Source organism: Thermobia domestica, chromosome 13 (genome assembly GCF_964235325.1).
Source record: "Thermobia domestica chromosome 13, izTheDome1.hap1.1, whole genome shotgun sequence".
Classification (NCBI taxonomy): Eukaryota; Metazoa; Arthropoda; class Insecta; order Zygentoma; family Lepismatidae; genus Thermobia; species Thermobia domestica.
In genome coordinates this window covers 198,017,537-198,039,114 of record NC_137466.1, presented here as the reverse complement: position 1 = coordinate 198,039,114, position 21,578 = coordinate 198,017,537, and the positions used below count along the sequence as shown (strand labels likewise).

General features: G+C 34.9%; 1 protein-coding gene across 1 annotated transcript in view; it reads left to right on the top strand.

Annotated features, from left to right (window-relative positions):
- The window catches only part of LOC145668919 (protein shuttle craft-like), a 73,396-nt gene that overhangs the window by 26,886 nt on the left and 24,932 nt on the right, over positions 1-21,578 (top strand). The window contains exons 4-7 of the mRNA XM_081737198.1: positions 12,604-12,767; positions 15,714-16,025; positions 17,834-17,997; positions 20,026-20,179. Coding sequence (XP_081593324.1) covers positions 12,604-12,767; positions 15,714-16,025; positions 17,834-17,997; positions 20,026-20,179 — 794 coding nt within the window. The remainder of the gene's footprint in view (positions 1-12,603; positions 12,768-15,713; positions 16,026-17,833; positions 17,998-20,025; positions 20,180-21,578) is intronic.

Below are 21,578 nucleotides of genomic sequence, written 5' to 3'. Positions count from 1 at the left end.
TGTCTCGCTCGTTAGGACCGTTTGACTTCATAGACATGATCTAGATAGTATACATTGTGTACACCTAATGAATATGTCAGCTTAATTCTCCATAGCCTAATTGCGACGGTACTCACTTTTGCTGTTCACGGTCTGAGGTTGAACTCTCTAAGGGATTACACGCAAACTACGATGTCTCACGCACTTCGAATCCCACTTTATATGTACTTTGTTTCCTATACTACTTTACAAGATTTGTAAATGCATTATACGTGTATGTCCGGACTTTGTTCTTTCATCTAGTTTAGAATTGTATGCCCTCGTGTTTGTAGTGAAGTAAAATGAAACTGTTAACTTTAGATACAGTCATGTAAAAAAATATGAATCAAATTTAAACCTCAGAATGCTGTGTCGAGTTTGTTTGATGTTAACATCTATACTCTTGTGTTTTTTGTTCGACTTTTTTTTCTTGTTTGTAAAAAGTAATTATTTCTTTTGCTTTAATGTGCAAAAAATCGGTGTCAAAACTTTATCTGTGTTTCAGTTCATTTTAAAAAATAAAATAAAACCAGGTTTTCACTTTAGTTCTAAGATTACTAGTATCATAGTTAAGCAGACTTGCATTCAGTTCATTTTTATTTTGAGGTGACTAATTTGGTGTATTGAGTCAACTCAGAATTACGAAACAGTCTCTCTTCCAATACATTTAAAATAAACTAAAATACATTGCCAAGTTTGAATAAATTTTTCGCAGATTAAAGAAAGAGAAATAATCTGCTTTGTGCAGATAACTATGCAAGGCTAATTATGGCGAGCAAAAACCAAAATCAGAGAACGAATGCTTAAGTTAATCATAGTAAATACAGTATTGTAATGTTGACATTTGATTTGCTTTTCTCTGTTTTGCTTTCTGCATGATTATATCTAAAGTTATATTGTTAAATTAGGCATTTTATTGATTTGTGAAGAGATGTTCCGGCCCATATTAAAACAAACCGACATTACGGTCATAAAAGAATGAGAAATTAATAAGTACATATCAGGCAGATCCTGGATTGAATCGCCAATTATAACAAATCGTTTTCAGGGTATTGAAAAGAAAAAAAAAAAAACAAGGTTATATTAGACTTAATGTTCAGGTTGCATTAGCTTTAGCAAACAAAGAAGAAAGACGCAACGATAAAGTTATTATTTATCATCAGAAGATTTCCAAATTCTTGTTTTGTGGCCAACCAAGAAATAAGAGTTAACATTGTCCAGCTTAATTAGTATATATAAAGAAAACAAGCAGTTATAACTGTCTAAGTTCAAGTTTATAAATCGCATTTGAAATCATAAAGTCAAATTCTCAAGACTAGTTTATTTGTGCCATTAATTAACGATTACATTATAATAGATTTTAAAAAAAAATTGTGTCATTAAACATTTGCCTCCATCATGGTATCTCAAAGATACTTTATCGACATTTTATATGGAAATATGGTATCATAGTAGTTTAACATATTCATATTATCAAACATGATTCTCAACGTTGATACATATAGGAAATTCTTAATACTAAAACAAAATTGGCGATCCATCCTCTCTACTTCTATATTTCTAAATAAACATCTTAATTGAGCGTTCATTTTTTTTTTTTTTATAGTATCCCTGTCGTATATCAAATGAAACACAAACATAGGCCATATCATTACTACTACAACGTCATTCTTTTAACTTCAATTGAATAAGTAGCATTATTACTTCACATTAGCCTATTCATCATTTTCATAACACATATAACGGGGAAAACACTGCTATCAATGAAGAATGACATATTTACAAATGTATAGTGAGTGAATGAAAAGAAAAATCTACTCGACAGGTTCAAATATTAGAACGCCTTTCCAACTATTATTATTTTAACTTATTATTGTCTCTGTTCATAATCAGTTTATCTTGAAGAGGAATGGATACGCGTAAGGAATCATACTCTAATTGGATGAAGCAAGTTGAGACATATTCCAACGTTATTAGTTTCGATGAGGCAAACTATATGTTTAATGGATTGAATAGGCACGTAATTATTATCATGGCACGTTCAAAGTAAGCATCTACCTACCGAAAGGAAAGGAAAAAAAAAAAAAAAACGTTGCACGCAGTGATAGTTTTAGCAATAATGATATTAAATCCAAAGGTATGTCCAAATAAAATTTCACCGGATCAGCATAAACCGATATCGACATCAAAGAACACGTTAATTTTCTCTTAAATTTTCCCTAACCTACAATACTGAATATATGTCACGAAAACAAATGTGACAAGACATATAAAAAAAAAAGAATTTTAAATTACGAGCATATTACGAGATACTAAAAAAAAAAAATCACTAAATACTAACACATGTTCAAAGTACAATTTTTCCGATTTCATACATATTGCGCATGTAGAAATGTATTACAATTCAATATTAAAGAGCACACGATGAAATATGGAAAGCGCACATACAAGATATATTACAGGGCACACGACAAAATATGGAAAACACGTTCGAAGTACGATTATTACTGGCTCTACACTTACGATATACTTTTCCTAACCTACACAAATGTACTCTAAAGGGACATATTAATGTATATATTTGCGCATATATATATATGAAGCCACTCTCAAAGAAATTTCATCATTATTAACACTTACAAATGACATACGTTGCGAAGCATTTAACATTCTAACATAAACCGTCAAGTGATCACGAGTGCGTCCAAAGTAAAGTTCACCCCGGCAAAACAAAATATCTCACGCGACAAAACAAAAGGCAGATATTGGATTTGTCATCTATTGGATTTGACATCACGGACAAAATTAATTTCCCTAACCTAACCGAAGCACGGACAAAATTAAATTCCCTAACCTAACCGACATAAAAATTATGGTTCACACACTCAAAATTCTACCTAACCTAAATCTACAGCGAATATTTCACAAAACAAAATATCATCATTAGACATGTGTTTACTAAGCTTACCTACCCTAAACATTCAGAAATCTCAAAGTACATTCCTATGAAAAGTGTGTACAAAGTAAAGTTTTACCGTATCAACACATAAAATTTTCAGGTTCACGTATCAAATACATAAAATTTAATACTTCGATCATACATGCTTATGGCATGCAATTATCTGTACATGAGTGGACTATGATAATGAGCTTGAAAGACGCGTAACGCTTTTCGATTTAACTACGCATAGTAATCCTGAAGCACTTCATGATTGAACAAGGGAAAACAAAGAAAAGATATTACCAGTTAGGACGTTCCACAGGTTATGTAAGTCCAATCTTTCAGTCCAATGGGCAGATTTCGTATACCCACTTCTTAAACTTCAAAAGAATTGATGCCACTGGATCACCAGTTCGATACCCTACAGTCGTAGGAGACCGTCCGTGTGGCCCATTGTCGTCAACTTTGAAAAACTATATCCCCTGCCATCACCAGTGATGGCGGAGATGGTATTTGGCGGCCTTGGGCCTAGAAATATTTAAATTAATTTTGAAGTCAGGCTCCTCGATTGCTTTCTTTACTTTCTAATTGTCTAGGTTGACCAAAAGATGAAAATTTAGACAAGGTTAACTTCCCAGATATATACTTTAGCTATCAAATTTCCAAATTTAAAGGAGCCCAACTCAGACCGCCTTCTATATTCTTTACATCATGGTGGTAAACTACGTCATCTTAGTCGCGTCACCCGACCTTAATAAGCGCGATTTTAATATTACATAATCGACTACGAACTACAACCAATTTATATGTCTTCTGTTACTATATAAAACCCTATTCAAATAAACAGTCATTCTATCTATTAAATGACATTTCTTGATTATCGGAAATAACCACATAACATAAATTTCAAACTCACCTAACCACGTCTTGAAAATAGTTTGCGTTGTTATGACGACCGCTGTTCTCACTGTTTAAGCAGGTCGCCATTGCAAAAATAGATGCCCGCATAGCGATTCAAACGCCCTCTTGTAGTGATAGCCAGAATGAGTCACAAATGAACATCAGAATGAACAACAAATGAACATCAGAGTGCATAACAAATGATGGATAGTATTACAACTAACTAACTGACGGAATTATATAAGGTAAAGTAAAAGTATAAACTAAATTTCATTATTTAAGCTATGAATGCAATTATTACAGTAACGCGAACAGTTGCAGGAAAGACAGTTCGAAATTTTGGTGGTAAATTATTGGTGTGTTTGCGTATTTCATATAAAACTAATCACCCTTTGCACCATTTATTTCATTGGCAACGAAACAAATTAACGTCAAAACAAATCTTTAGAAACATTAGGGCGCAGTATTACAATACAATAACCAACTTTAACGCTGCGTAAACCACCGGTAAACATTAAAATACGGGAACCAACTTAAACAGAAATGTAACCGGTAATCGGTCGGTTACATTTTTCCCGGCGGCTGTAAAAAAAAAAATTTTTTTTTAACTACTTAAAACATTAACATTTAACTTTTTTTTTTCTTTTTTTTTTCTTTGTGACTATTTAAAGTCTTTCAATAATTCTTCTCTCTTTTCTGGAGAGCAATTGAATAATTTTATATTTGATAAATTTTGAGTCGGCACTTCTCTCCCCTCCAAATCTTTTAAAGAAACAGAGTTGTGATGCACCCGAATCACAACAAAAGGCCCTGTAAATACAGGCATGTATTTATGGGTGACCTTCTTAAATGCATCAGATTGAAAATGGGTTTTAACCATTACCAAATCCATTTCCTTAATTTCAATCACATTATTTTGCGACTTTCGTTTTCGTTTTGATAACAAACGGGGTTCCACCTGAATATGCCGTTTAGAATTTTCTGTTGTTTTCAATTCTAAAGGCCATGGAAATTTTTCTCGAAATCTATCGGCAGCTGAAAAAGAAATAAACACCTCAGCAGGCGTACATCCAATGGTGCTATTATAAGAATAGTTTAGCAGATCTTGTGCCGTCTTTAGCACTATTTTCCACTTCGTGTGGTTATGGCTGCACAATAATCGAATAATTCGGTTGAGTTCTCGATGCGAACGTTCGATAATGCCATTTCCAGAAGGGTTGTACGGCGAGACCAAAATATGCTGAATTTGGTGGTCATTACAGTAATTTTTCCACGTGTTCGAGAGGAACTGGGGGCCCTGATCGGATATAATAAAATTTGGGTAAGGGAAGAGATAGAAATATTCCTTTTCTAGAGTCCGAACAATCTCAGCAGCTGTGGCAGTTTTTAAAGGTTAGTGATACAAGAGTCTTAAATAGATATCAACAATTGAAAGTATATAGTAGAATCCATAACTACATGGCAATTTCCTCACGAGACCGATGCACAATTTGATATGTGGCTTATCTGCCTCAATATGCAGATCCTCACGAGCAATAATTCTATTGGAGAACTTCGTCCGGGCACACGATTCACAATTATTGATAAAATTTTGGAACGTACATTTTTGTCCTTTCCAGGAAAACAATTCTTGAACTAATTTCAAACATTCACTAACACCAAAATGCCCCGTTTCATGAACCTTCCTAATCGTTCTCTCAACCAATAACTCTGGGATTACTAGCAGCCAACGTTTCGTTTTTGAATTTTGAATATAGACCAAATTATTTACTATACGAATTCGAGAATCAGCACTGTCTGACATTTTCGCTTTTAATTCGTTACAGTACTTATCACCCGCTTGCATTTGCATTAACTCATTTATAGGGAACCACGTACTCTCATCATAACGAACAAAATTAACAAAATTAATAGAATTAACATGGTATTCTTCAGGTTCGGCAGGGAGTTCCGGAGTATTGCGACTTAAAATGTCAGCTATTTTATTGTCCACCCCTTTAATGTGCTCGAACCGAAGATCGAACCTCTGTAACTTCAACAAAATTTTTGTGGTTCGGGGATCTAAGTTCTGTAACGTAAAAGCGTATGTCACTGCGCTGTTGTCACAATGGACCGTGACTTTTCTTCCTAAAATATAATACGAGAAATGCTCGCACAGAAACAACACTGCCAGCAACTCCAGTTGGAGGATCGAATAGGAAACTTCATATAACTTTAATTTTCTACTTGCGTATCCGATAACGAGAAGTTCTCCAGTATCATCATACTGAGCCAGATAGCCGGCCAAATTCTCTAGTGACGCATCTGAAAATAAATGAAAGGGTTGATCGAAATTAGGCTGACTGAGCGCCGGAGGCTCACTCAACAACTCCCTCAATTGTTGGAATCTATTCAGCAATTCCTCAGTTAGACAATATTTCTTGTCTTTCTTTAACAAATCGAAAAATGGTACTGTTAGAGCGGCGAACTGAGGAATGAATTTTCTTCGCCAAGAAAGGATGCCTAAGAACGACCGAAGTTTCTTCTTAATTTTAGTGCAAAATTTCCCAAAGGTTAAAAATTTTCAAAAGTTGTTACTAATAAATAAAGTGTTCGTCCAGCTTAGAACCAAAGTACATCGCAAGTCGTAAAGAGAAGTAAACCTATCAATAATTCAGTCTTCATTCCTAACTATAAATACTGGTATACTAGAGGAAGACTATATTTTTTTTTTTTTTTCGAAACCGCATTTCAAATGTACACTGGACACAGGTCGATCTTAACCGAACGAAAAGAATTTTTAAAAGGTTTGCCAAATATTATAATTTATAAAGTTCAGCTCGACTCCTGTATTTAGAATACATTTCACTCATATTTCGATTCGCTGTACTTCCTCCTTCTTCCTTCAGAACAAAATACGTCAATAAAATTTTAAGGAAGACAGTACAACTCACTTCATCTCGAAACGAATTCATTTTACATTTAAAATATTGTTTTGAGGAGAGAAGTTTAATTGAGCAAACATCACTTCCTTTTATGACAACTGCTCAGTTTGTTTTCACGAATTAAGACCGAAATGGCTAACAAAATGGGAAACTTTATTGTTATTATTGTTATTGGTATCAACCAATTCTACTGCGACAAAAGAATGCGGCGATACAACGAAGTGGTACGTTTGAAGAAGACAGAGGAATCATCAGTGGACCCGAATAGAATTAAATAACAGGTAGGTTTATACTGTTAAACTATACATTTCCGGTACCGCATACTATACTGGTACGTAAACAACTTCTAAATATTCTGAATTAGTTCTAACAATCCTTAAAAAAAAAATCCTTTTCGTGGGTTTAGCCGAACCGGAAGATTTATTTATTTATTTTCTTTAAGCTCAAATTATTATGCCCACTAATCGAAAGATCATGACTCAACTTGCCACTCCTTTACAAAATTTCAGTTCTTCAGTTAACTAAAACCACTAAAAGAGAAGTTTCTAGATCAAGATTCTAAATCCCATTTTGTTATTGAATATCTATTTTATAATATTTTACCTCCTACGTTATTTATAAAACATCATAAACATAACTTTAACTAATAAAAGTACAACGAAAGAAAAGGAAAACAAAGTTCAAGGTTACAAGTTCCGTTGTAGGAGGAGCTAATACAGGCGGCGAGATCTTTGCCTGTCTTATTCTATGAAGTGCTTCTAGCCACTTCCTACAATATTTTCCAATCATCATATGTCTCCGCCCCTGGCTAGAGCAATTTCCAACTAACCACATAAACATTTTAGATCTATTTACCTTAACATCCATAAATAATGTCAAGTTAGGTTTTCCTATCTCCTTTCTCCCTTTTCGAGATCTACCTACTCTTTTGTCATCAGTATCGAGGAAATCATCAACGTCATCACTACGCAGTATGTGAATCTTTATCGTATCAACTATACTCGACTTCGCTACCCTATCATACTGCTTTCTTTCATAACCGACATACATAAGAGAGCTATCATTTACATCATCATGCATTACTGGGGTTTCATTTATCAAATATTTACTGACACGTATATGAAATCTACTACTACATACTAAATCTAAACCTAAATCTACATTTACATCATCATAATAATCATCAGTCTCATCATTTAAATTATCCTTAGTAACATCTATATGAGACTTAAGTTCAGGCGCTCCTAACGCAGCCATATCATTTAAACTATTACTTATTTTATCTGATACACCACACAAATTATTTACTAAAAGTGTATCCGTGTCTTCAATATAACTGTTCGTACATAAACCCCTAGCTCTTATGTCTAGTTTATCATTAGCGGTTACAGTTTTAATTTCTTCAGAAGTTAATATTGATGACGTTACAGATGACAATTTAGATGCTACTTTATTTTCCAGTTCTTGTTTAACAGTGGATAAATCCGACTGTACACTGGAGAGAGACTCTTTAATCGTAACAATATCTGCTTTTAAGTCATTCGTGTTAGCGTCCATTTTATCATTTAACCTATTTATATCAGATTTTAAGTCATTGTTACCGGCATCCATTTTACCGCTCATGACAGACATTTCTGTTCGCAAGTCTGTAATGATATCAATCAACGTTTTAAGCAATGGTTCTCCATTAGTTTCAGTTTCAGGGTTCTCAACGGGTTGCTCAATTTCTGTAGCTAACATCTTATCCAACTTACAGTCGAAACAAACCCAATTATTATTCATGGTACGTAAAATTTCCTGTTCCTCATCAGGAATATTTAAACAACGGATATGGAACCATTGATCACATGTTCCACAGCGTATGGATACACTGTCACTAGAATCGTACTTATTGTCACAACATTTAAAATGTTCGGTAGAACCATCTACACTAAGACTTTCGTCACTCATTTTCATGAATTGGGTCACGCGTCTAATAGCTCACTATCCTCAATCCACTCATTACTTCACATACTTATCTCAGTTTGGCACACAAAACAATAATTATAAAAATATTAATACATATCCTTGGCTAAGGGTCGCCAATTAAAACAAACCGACATTACGGTCATAAAAGAATGAGAAATTAATAAGTACATATCAGGCAGATCCTGGATTGAATCGCCAATTATAACAAATCGTTTTCAGGGTATTGAAAAGAAAAAAAAAAAACAAGGTTATATTAGACTTAATGTTCAGGTTGCATTAGCTTTAGCAAACAAAGAAGAAAGACGCAACGATAAAGTTATTATTTATCATCAGAAGATTTCCAAATTCTTGTTTTGTGGCCAACCAAGAAATAAGAGTTAACATTGTCCAGCTTAATTAGTATATATAAAGAAAACAAGCAGTTATAACTGTCTAAGTTCAAGTTTATAAATCGCATTTGAAATCATAAAGTCAAATTCTCAAGACTAGTTTATTTGTGCCATTAATTAACGATTACATTATAATAGATTTTAAAAAAAAATTGTGTCATTAAACATTTGCCTCCATCATGGTATCTCAAAGATACTTTATCGACATTTTATATGGAAATATGGTATCATAGTAGTTTAACATATTCATATTATCAAACATGATTCTCAACGTTGATACATATAGGAAATTCTTAATACTAAAACAAAATTGGCGATCCATCCTCTCTACTTCTATATTTCTAAATAAACATCTTAATTGAGCGTTCATTTTTTTTTTTTATAGTATCCCTGTCGTATATCAAATGAAACACAAACATAGGCCATATCATTACTACTACAACGTCATTCTTTTAACTTCAATTGAATAAGTAGCATTATTACTTCACATTAGCCTATTCATCATTTTCATAACACATATAACGGGGAAAACACTGCTATCAATGAAGAATGACATATTTACAAATGTATAGTGAGTGAATGAAAAGAAAAATCTACTCGACAGGTTCAAATATTAGAACGCCTTTCCAACTATTATTATTTTAACTTATTATTGTCTCTGTTCATAATCAGTTTATCTTGAAGAGGAATGGATACGCGTAAGGAATCATACTCTAATTGGATGAAGCAAGTTGAGACATATTCCAACGTTATTAGTTTCGATGAGGCAAACTATATGTTTAATGGATTGAATAGGCACGTAATTATTATCATGGCACGTTCAAAGTAAGCATCTACCTACCGAAAGGAAAGGAAAAAAAAAAAAAACGTTGCACGCAGTGATAGTTTTAGCAATAATGATATTAAATCCAAAGGTATGTCCAAATAAAATTTCACCGGATCAGCATAAACCGATATCGACATCAAAGAACACGTTAATTTTCTCTTAAATTTTCCCTAACCTACAATACTGAATATATGTCACGAAAACAAATGTGACAAGACATATAAAAAAAAAAAGAATTTTAAATTACGAGCATATTACGAGATACTAAAAAAAAAAAAATCACTAAATACTAACACATGTTCAAAGTACAATTTTTCCGATTTCATACATATTGCGCATGTAGAAATGTATTACAATTCAATATTAAAGAGCACACGATGAAATATGGAAAGCGCACATACAAGATATATTACAGGGCACACGACAAAATATGGAAAACACGTTCGAAGTACGATTATTACTGGCTCTACACTTACGATATACTTTTCCTAACCTACACAAATGTACTCTAAAGGGACATATTAATGTATATATTTGCGCATATATATATATGAAGGCACTCTCAAAGAAATTTCATCATTATTAACACTTACAAATGACATACGTTGCGAAGCATTTAACATTCTAACATAAACCGTCAAGTGATCACGAGTGCGTCCAAAGTAAAGTTCACCCCGGCAAAACAAAATATCTCACGCGACAAAACAAAAGGCAGATATTGGATTTGTCATCTATTGGATTTGACATCACGGACAAAATTAATTTCCCTAACCTAACCGAAGCACGGACAAAATTAAATTCCCTAACCTAACCGACATAAAAATTATGGTTCACACACTCAAAATTCTACCTAACCTAAATCTACAGCGAATATTTCACAAAACAAAATATCATCATTAGACATGTGTTTACTAAGCTTACCTACCCTAAACATTCAGAAATCTCAAAGTACATTCCTATGAAAAGTGTGTACAAAGTAAAGTTTTACCGTATCAACACATAAAATTTTCAGGTTCACGTATCAAATACATAAAATTTAATACTTCGATCATACATGCTTATGGCATGCAATTATCTGTACATGAGTGGACTATGATAATGAGCTTGAAAGACGCGTAACGCTTTTCGATTTAACTACGCATAGTAATCCTGAAGCACTTCATGATTGAACAAGGGAAAACAAAGAAAAGATATTACCAGTTAGGACGTTCCACAGGTTATGTAAGTCCAATCTTTCAGTCCAATGGGCAGATTTCGTATACCCACTTCTTAAACTTCAAAAGAATTGATGCCACTGGATCACCAGTTCGATACCCTACAGTCGTAGGAGACCGTCCGTGTGGCCCATTGTCGTCAACTTTGAAAAACTATATCCCCTGCCATCACCAGTGATGGCGGAGATGGTATTTGGCGGCCTTGGGCCTAGAAATATTTAAATTAATTTTGAAGTCAGGCTCCTCGATTGCTTTCTTTACTTTCTAATTGTCTAGGTTGACCAAAAGATGAAAATTTAGACAAGGTTAACTTCCCAGATATATACTTTAGCTATCAAATTTCCAAATTTAAAGGAGCCCAACTCAGACCGCCTTCTATATTCTTTACATCATGGTGGTAAACTACGTCATCTTAGTCGCGTCACCCGACCTTAATAAGCGCGATTTTAATATTACATAATCGACTACGAACTACAACCAATTTATATGTCTTCTGTTACTATATAAAACCCTATTCAAATAAACAGTCATTCTATCTATTAAATGACATTTCTTGATTATCGGAAATAACCACATAACATAAATTTCAAACTCACCTAACCACGTCTTGAAAATAGTTTGCGTTGTTATGACGACCGCTGTTCTCACTGTTTAAGCAGGTCGCCATTGCAAAAATAGATGCCCGCATAGCGATTCAAACGCCCTCTTGTAGTGATAGCCAGAATGAGTCACAAATGAACATCAGAATGAACAACAAATGAACATCAGAGTGCATAACAAATGATGGATAGTATTACAACTAACTAACTGACGGAATTATATAAGGTAAAGTAAAAGTATAAACTAAATTTCATTATTTAAGCTATGAATGCAATTATTACAGTAACGCGAACAGTTGCAGGAAAGACAGTTCGAAATTTTGGTGGTAAATTATTGGTGTGTTTGCGTATTTCATATGAAACTAATCACCCTTTGCACCATTTATTTCATTGGCAACGAAACAAATTAACGTCAAAACAAATCTTTAGAAACATTAGGGCGCAGTATTACAATACAATAACCAACTTTAACGCTGCGTAAACCACCGGTAAACATTAAAATACGGGAACCAACTTAAACAGAAATGTAACCGGTAATCGGTCGGTTACAATATGGGTTTTTTCGGCCAGTAATTCAAACCCTGAGTATAGTTCTTCGATAATAGCTGATAATAGCTATATTCAAATTTATAACTATGTGTTTACCGAATACTGTAAGCAATTACCACATAAGTTATGGGTAATCAAAATTTGTGTAACTTTGTAACAGACACCTCTCATTTACGGACAGAAAATCGTGTCCAATCGATGTCCGTTATTTAGAGGTTTCACTGCACTGTGGAACAAATGTGAGACTGATTACAAAAATGTTGTTTGTTTTTCAGGAATTGTCCTTGTGGGAAATTATCCCAGGTTGTGAAATGTGGCTTGGATCAGCCGCTGCTTTGTGGGCAAATATGTGGTAAAGCTCTTAATTGTTTAGTGCATTCGTGTACCATGCAGTGTCACGTCGGCCCTTGTGGGGACTGCAAGGATCAAGTAAAGCAAGGTACTGTATTGGTCAGTAATATTTTACCTTCCGTGTTATCTCTTTCAGTAAAGAGATCTTAAAAATTTAGTGATTGCTTGTAAATTTTCTTTGATACGTTGATATAATAGACCACTTCAACCTTAGCTTTTACCGAATAGCTTGTAATTGGCACGATCTTGTTTGATTTGATATAAAAGTAATTTGTCATTACTGTAAATTAGATATGCAAGGTTGAATAGATTTCAATTTTGCTGTTCAGGGTTACATTCCCTTTAGTATGTAAAACAAATGTTGGCATAACACTTCAGACTATGACCGAGTAATTCTCTCATTTTTGTTTAGTCAGATAGTATGTATACCAAGATGCAGCTGATATTCTGTGAAGTACGTATCAAAGCATGGAATAATACCCAAAAAGTCACTATTATTTGGGCTTCATACGAACAATAGAGTATTGGTGAAAAAGTGGTTCGAGCTGTTGTAGGTTCTATCAAATAACAATCCTATTGGAAATTCCAAGACATTTTTCCCGTTAAAAGTTTTCTTTCTTCTTACATATGTTTCAGACTTCAAGACCAATGTCCCCATTCGTCTTTGATGTCATAAGGAAACTTTTACAAGATATCGTGATTCGATATGGGAAAATTAAGTGTTGATGTGAAACAAGCAGAAAATCTTATTGTGAGCAAAAATGTCGACATTGGATTTGCTGCCTGACGTTTCCTCTCACAAATAAGAACAGAGATCAAGGAACAACAGAAATTGGAATTTTTATTACTGCCGTTGGATCCTAACTTCTGTGATTACCAAGGGGGCCGCGGTGGCTCAGTGGTAGAGCGTTCACCTCTGGTGCTTGGGGTCTTGGGTTCAAACCCTGCTCTCGTCAAGTGAACCTTGTGGTGGACAAACACCTTGTGCGTGGGTTTTCTCGGGGTTCTCCCGTTTCCTCCCACTTTATTCATTCCACCATTTCACTCATCTCTCATCATCACCGTCTCCTTTAGCCTAACCGGCATAACCGTGGGACGTAAAACTCAAAAATTTCATTTCATTTTTTTTCTATGATTACCAGACTTCAATAGAGTATAGAACTTGACTAGTAGTCTTCGTTAGATCGTAAGGTAGTTCGACATTAACCTCATGTAGGTCAAGAACTGGTTCTATCTTCTAGACGAACTTCATATGTATGTCTTGAAATCATTGGATATGTGTTTGCTACAAACTCTTTCTCCAGTCTAAACTCAGCAGAACTTGGAGAGGTCTTCCCAAATTGTAACGAATCAGGACTTGACGCTGCTTAGAGCAAGTTTTTCTAGCATTTGAAAACACAGATATTTATGGAAGATAGTAAAAATTGCGCTGTCATTCTCGCATGGAAATGCAATGATCGAAAGAGGGCTTTAATCACCAGAAAATGCTACTTCTCTTGAAAGGTTCTAGAGACGCTGCGAAGAGTATTGCATCAGTAGAAGGAAGAGATAAGTGAGCACCACAAGAAGAACGGTGAGAAAATACAGGATGCACAGCTGAGAGACTTGAAGTAACAGGAGATACGTGTAAAACGGATAAATGATGAAAAGTAGCTAACCATTGGTACCGAACTGAGCGAGATCAAGAACAAAGGGACTTCCTTGCCGTCAATTTCAGTAACTCCTTTGCGCGAAAGTCTGTGTTTGGTCACAATTTTGCGTTAATATTGTTTTTAATTATAGTGTAATAATTTTAATTCAAATACATGTTGTTTTCCTTTTTCTATTTCAAAGTTTTGGTCATGTTTGTACCTATTTGTAGAGTATGTGATCTAGTTTGTATGTAATTGTGGAGTCTATTTAAAAACAAATAAAATAGTGACAATATATATGAAAATAAAAGTAGAGCTCCTCCGTGGCTAAGCGGTTAGCATACGCGCCTTTGGCGTGGGAGACCCGGGTTCGATTCCCGGCGGGAGCTCATGTGGTTCGGATTCCACGTTAATCAGTAGGTCCACGTCTTATATAGCTTCGCTGCTGCAAGGGACGTTAAACTCAAAATCAAGAAAATAAAAGTAAGATCAGTCAAAAACAAAATGCTGAAAATAAATTGTCAAATTAGTGAGATGAGGTCTGTTAGGGTAAGAGGATGCCGATTTCACAAGAATTTCTATGTAGTCGTGGAATTCTTATGAAGAGTCATCAAAAGTCAAGGAAATTTATCAGAACACATATAACTAAAAATAGGTACAAAAGCATAAAATTATCGGCAAATATCACACGAAATGCTTTCAATCCGGCTTCAGATAACGAACAGAACGTATGGATGTCCGAAGCACAGGGGAAACGTACGCACAAACGTGAGAAAGCCAAGTAGGCTTCATGGTGGAAGAACACAGTGTGCATGAGTGTCTCGGAGTTTTCCAGTTTGCTCCTACATTCGTCGTTCATTATCATCATCGTTTCCTTTAGCCTCGGTGCACAATTGTTGGATGTTAAATTAAAAAAAAAAAAAAAAAAAGTGTTCGGATTCCGAGGCAAAATTTCCTCGAATTTTTTGTTTGTATTCCAGGTTGTTCAGTTTTTGAGGGCAGTACTATATTTAGATTTTTCAGCTATATAACTAGTTGAAGAAAACCTGTAACATTTATATAGTTTATACCCAAACAAAACCAACTTTTTTTCCTATTATTTAAGGGAATAGGAAGTAAATATATATATATATTTTTTTTTCCTGGTCAATGGCAAACTCTTGGTAACGATGGCAACATAGGACTCACTGACAGTCCGCATGTGAGCCTAACGCCTTTTTTGACAGTCTTAGCTGACAAGAAAGCTGGAACTATATTCAGGTGGATGTTTCGGTGAATTGAAATATGTTAACAGTATTGAAGAGTACAAAATATAAAGAATGATAGTGTCTTTGTATTTGTGTGTACATTATTTTTAGTTTTTGGTAATACGCAATAACTATTTTTTTCGTGTTTTCGTGTAGTTTGCTACTGTGGGAAAAAGGAGCAAGAGGTCGCTTGCACTTCTGAAACTGCTGGAGTACATGAATTCTCATGTGAAGATGTGTGTGGCCGTCAGTTGGGGTGCCAGAATCATTCCTGTTTAGCGATATGTCACCCTGGCGAATGTGAACCATGTGTTCTTTTGCCGGAGAAAGTGACACTTTGTCCTTGTGGACAAACTGAAATTATCAAGTTGCAAGAGCGTGATGGTGCTGAACCTCGAAAAAGCTGTCTTGACCCGGTTCCCACATGTGGGAAAACCTGTAGCAAGAAGTTAGCCTGTGGACAGCCAGGTAAGATGAATTGAAATGACTCACTTTTCATTAAAAGTAGTAAACATTTGATTTTTACTTCTCAAACTATTTTCACAGTAGATACTGTTGTCTATTGAGGATTAAGTAAAGCACACCAATTGATCTTGCAAAGAATACAGTTATACCACTATAAAAGTATTAAAATTGTCTGTTTAAGTACATGATTAAAATTGACCTATTTTTTAAGTTAATACGTAGAAGTTCGTCACATAAATTGGAAAGTTTGCATTGCAGCTGGTGCTGAAAGTCATAGTCCTGCTATAATTAATGTTGCACTAGAATTATTTAGGGGGCTATCGGGCTCAAGCCCCTTCCCCCCTCTTCAAATAATAAATTTGTTCGTTTTTCGCATTCCATGTACAACAATAATCCTTGTTACCGTTTCTAAGAATTTCATTGACTTTCCATTTTCTTAGGCTCTTTGTTCAGAAATAATATTGTATTTGTCAAATTTCATTCCATGTAAAAAAAAAAAAAAAAAAAAAAAAAAAGTGTGTTTGTTTTTTCTTTCTTTCGTTTCTCGTATCATACTTTCGACCGTTGTTAGTTGTTATTCAAGTCAGCCGTCGTCAATGACACTAAAACTAAGAGGAGCTGATAAGCGAAACTGGTATTCCACCCCAACTTGCACCGATATCAATATAACGGGACTTTAGTTATTATATCAAAGATACATATATTTACATTGTTTAGTTATAAAGAAAGGATGGGGAAATAAGTAGCTCGGAAGACTAGATAGGCCTAGAGAGTGCTTCCTTTTTCTTCTATGAATAGACGAAAGGTTAGTCACATTGCTAAATTTTTGTATATCATATCATATCATGTAAGATTCACCAGTCTGCAATTCTTGCCATTAAAACTGCAATCAGTATATTACAGTTTCAACTTGTCTCAACATTTTCTTTCAGGTAAAAACGTACTCAGATAACTGATTTCCTTTTAGAAATATTCAGTTTTAAGTTGAAATGAGATTAAAAATATTCAACGTATGTTTGCAGGAGCGTCATTTCAAATTTGCCTGGGTCGTAAGATCCTCCACCGACATACGAGTTTCACTTTTTCCTAGTATGTTAGTAGACAATCGATTAAAATATATTTAATTATCAAACTCAGGTGGGTAATTGCTCCCCCCCACTCCTGCTTCCCCGTGTTGTGCGTGACCCTCGAAACAAAATCCTAAATACGCTATTGACTAAAATTAAACTTTTAAACATTCAGAAAAGTTGTTACAAAACCTGATGTACAAGGTAGTAACAGAAAGGGGGGAAAAAAAGGAAGAAAAACGTTATTCTATATTAAGTGTTGCTTTATCAGCTTTTAATTAACATAATAGTCGCAGTGAGTTCAGCATTACATTCTCAATCACATTTTTAAATGTAAACAAGAGGCACAACATAATGAAGAGAATTTACTGTTAAGCTCGTTTTTGTAATAAATTTTCAGCATAATCTTTCCTTGGCTACAATATTCAACGGTTACTTCATAGAGAGGATAAAGAAATGGCACATTGATTTTATATATATAAACATAAGAAAGGAAATTAACCTTTTTAAATATGAGATCATCTTTCTACTCTGTCGAATTCATATATTTTATCATGCCATTTTAGCTCTGGCTGAGTAGATGATGGTCGAAAGTGTCAGCAAGCGATTGAAAAATTGGGTTGAAAATTCATTACAAAAAAACGCTTAAGTGAGTATTTCCCTTCGATATCAAATCATTTTTGTCTAACTAATACTAATACATAATAAATGCAAAAACTGACTATATCTTCTTTCCTTTCGAAGGTGATCCCCATCTGTGCAAAGCCCTGTGTCACATGGGCCCATGTCCAACATGCTCCGGAACAACATTGGTGAGATGTCGCTGTGGCCACATGGATAAAGAAGTTCCATGTTCAGAACTGAAAACCAAAGCAGACGATGCACGTTGTGAGAAAAAATGCAACAAGGTAGGTACTGAAATATACAAACCGCCTGTCATATAACAACAGTGTTATTTGTTTTCAAAATGACGCCTAACCTTATAGTCTCGCTGTCGTGATCCAAGTAAAATCATCTCAAGAACTACTTTTGTTTTCATCTAAGGTCGCTCCCAAGTACGAAGATTGACAAATAAACATGTGAGTTCAGTGAATCATCGATTTTCGAACTTGGAGCTATCGAAGATGAGAGCAGGCGCGGATCTAGAAACGATTTCACTGAGATAAACACAATGGTACTGGAAGACTAGTCATTTATATACTTAAAATAAATATTTAGAAGGGTCTTTGTTAAAAGTTAAAATTATTTATCTGTAACCGTTTTGTATTCGTTTATTACTCGGAGAACTACCCTGTGTAATACCTTCCTTCGCTTCCATTCAACATTACCTTCTACTTTAGTTGTCGTTGTGGTTGAGTGATGGAGCGCTCATCTCTGGTGCATGGGTTCTCTGATTCGATCCCAGCTTGCGTCATGTGAACTTTGTAGTAGACAAATACCGTTGGCTTTCTCTCCGGTACCGTAACGGTTTTCTCTCGTTTTCTTGCACTTTTCATCATTCCGCCATTTGCGTTTGCTGTCATCATCATCACAGTCTTCCTCCGGAGCATAACTAGTGACGTTTACTCCATAGAATGGTAATCCAAGTAGAGCAGACATTACATTAGATAGTCATTAATTGAATTTTTCTCCCGAGCGTTAACGAAGAAACAAGTTATCACAAATGATAGCTTCTTCCACCGCTAACTACACATAGGTGAAAATTCAAAGAATAACTTTAGATTGACAAATAAGACAAAATTTCAGCATCATTTAACATGAAAATTAATTGAACACTCTAACAAAATTTACGTATATTGCACCATGCACGACAAGGCAAAGAACATGAGGCAGTACTTTTCCATACACATATCGTAAATGAAACACACAAATAGAAGTTTATATTTACTAAAATAACATGCTTACATACTCTCAAATTAGAAAGGGATTAGTATTATTACAATAATTGGTATGGATGTTCTACATATACGTATATATGAATGGATGCAGTGATTTGATATTTCTAGCACATTTTTTCTGTTGCAGAGATATTCGAAAAGGTTCCTCGTGCTTTTTCTTTTCTTTCCGGTGCCGAATGATGGCTGCTTCCCGTGGTTTCTCTCTTGTTCTCGCTATTTATATGAGCTATTTATATATATCTTTCCGCTGTCACAATAACAGTTTGCTCACGTTTATCAGCGAAAAAAGTATGGCCCAACAACACCCATAGCCACCACACCACACAAGTTTTTCACTGTGGAGGGGCTTTAAATGTGAGTGTGCATTTTCAGGTGCTCAATATCTAAAATTCTGTTTATTCACATACCCTTTCAGAAGGAAGCTCGTTTCATCTGTCATGAGAATTGAATCAAGAATGTTCTGGTTAATTAATTCCAGTATGACGCGGCAGTACTGCACTTGTACTCGATACACTTTTACTTGCCTTCGATAATTCTTGCGCCACTCCCATTTTGTATGGGTAAAACTTGAGATCATCTCGCAAGATTCGTCCAACATTGGTCTGAGGGAGATTTAATGTGAGGGAAATGTTGCTGCGCTGAACGTCTGGGACTTGCAAGAACTGCCTCCTGCATGCGTGCTATGTTTTCAGGTGTACGGACTGTTTTATTATGTGGGTGTGCGTTGTCATCAGCATTACTATTTGTGCGCCACTGTGTAACCCACTTACGTTATTGTTTCTCCTGATGACCGAAAGTATGTTGCAGCTTCGATGACAGAAAATTCTAAGTAATTGCATAGAAGAGGTAGTTATTAACTTTGTAGAAATGTCGTGGTTGTTCTGTACTAAGAAACTGAGACTACTTGCTGCACTGCAGTTAAGAATCTGGTACTTTTTGGTTAAGCAATACCATAGTACCTGAAGTATGAAATATAACATTGTAAATGTGGAGTGAATGATGCTTCAAATAACGAAGTATTCTCTTATTCTTTTCCAGAAACGATCCTGCGGACGACACAAGTGTTCCCAATTGTGTTGTATTGACGCGGATCATATATGTCCCTTAATTTGTAATCATAATTTAAGTTGCGGATTGCATAAATGCGAGGAACCATGTCACAGAGGAAACTGCCCGCCATGTTGGAGGACAAGTAAGTCAATATTTTGTAATTATTAAGAGGTAATTTAAAATGTTTTTTGTAAATCTGATTTTCTGAAGTTTAATAGATGGGTATCTGCTTGACTCACTAAAATCACATATAAGTAATTGGTTTTAACCTTTTATGGTAGTTAACATCTCGAAATTTCTGCATAATATCAAATTTTAACCTTAAAATCTAAAAGGATCTTTAATTACACTTTTCAAATAACTTTTCCTCGCGTTTTCTAGTTTTTTGTACCATATAAATCCTTGCTTAGTCTCAAAAAGTCGTAAGTAAACAGTAATCGGAGGTATGTATTGGAATTTACGGGAATGGTTGGTTGATCTGTAATGACATCATTAATTAGCAAAGCATAAAACGTCTTGACTAAATTAGTTCTGTTGAAGGGAGGTCTTATTAACAGGAGACACTAGTAGTTTACCAAAGTCTTTTAAGTTAGCAGTATAAAGTTGTAGAATCTGTTATAGTTTTCATTCTTCCGACAGAAGAATTTTGTGTAGGAGGTTATAACTCTAAAACTGAAAGATTTGGACTATCATGCAGATAGTAATAAGAAGAGAAGGATATCATACACTGTATTAGGATCACGCAAGTGGGACTTACAAGATTATGTTGTTAATTCGTCCTCCGTTTGTTCGTTGCTCCACAATGATAACTTGAACAAAAACGAATTGTAGAAGCCTTGTTTTGGCAATGTATAGTTAGGTCATTTCGGCGAGTTCGTCAATGAAGTAAAAATGACTTTAACTCGTCCATTAAGTATCTCGTGATTATATGGATAGCATACGCGCCTTTGGCTCGGGAGACCCGGGTTCGACTCCCGGCGGAAGCTCATGTTCGGATCGCACGTTAAGCTGTAGATCTACCTCTCATATAGCGTCGCTGGCGAAAGGGACGGTAAGTTCAAAGCAAATAAAAAAAATGTTACTCCATACAATAACTTTTGAATGAAAGTGATTTTTTTTTTTTTTTTTTTTTGCTGTAGATAGCTAGATTGGTTATCTCGTTAATGGGGTCAGCCCGTTAACATGTAACGGGTAACGACGAATTTAGCAAGTTATCATATCCCATCTTCAAGTATTAAAAGAAAGGTAGTAAAAGTTACACATCGCGCCATTGGATGACAGCATACATCATCCAGCGATCGACATCTATCGGACCAAATGAAATTTCAAGCGCGTAATGATTTTTACTGTGTACCAGTGTATTTTTTTAAACTTCTACTCGAATCCTTAACGTGTCTGCTGTACTACTTAGTCGTAGTAGTCATTGAGACAAAAATTAAGAAGTAATTAGGTAGTCCGTGGTTAGAACAAAGGAATCGCGAAATGCAAACGAAAAATTACCACACAGTAGTGGCACACTATTATTCAACACGAACGAATAA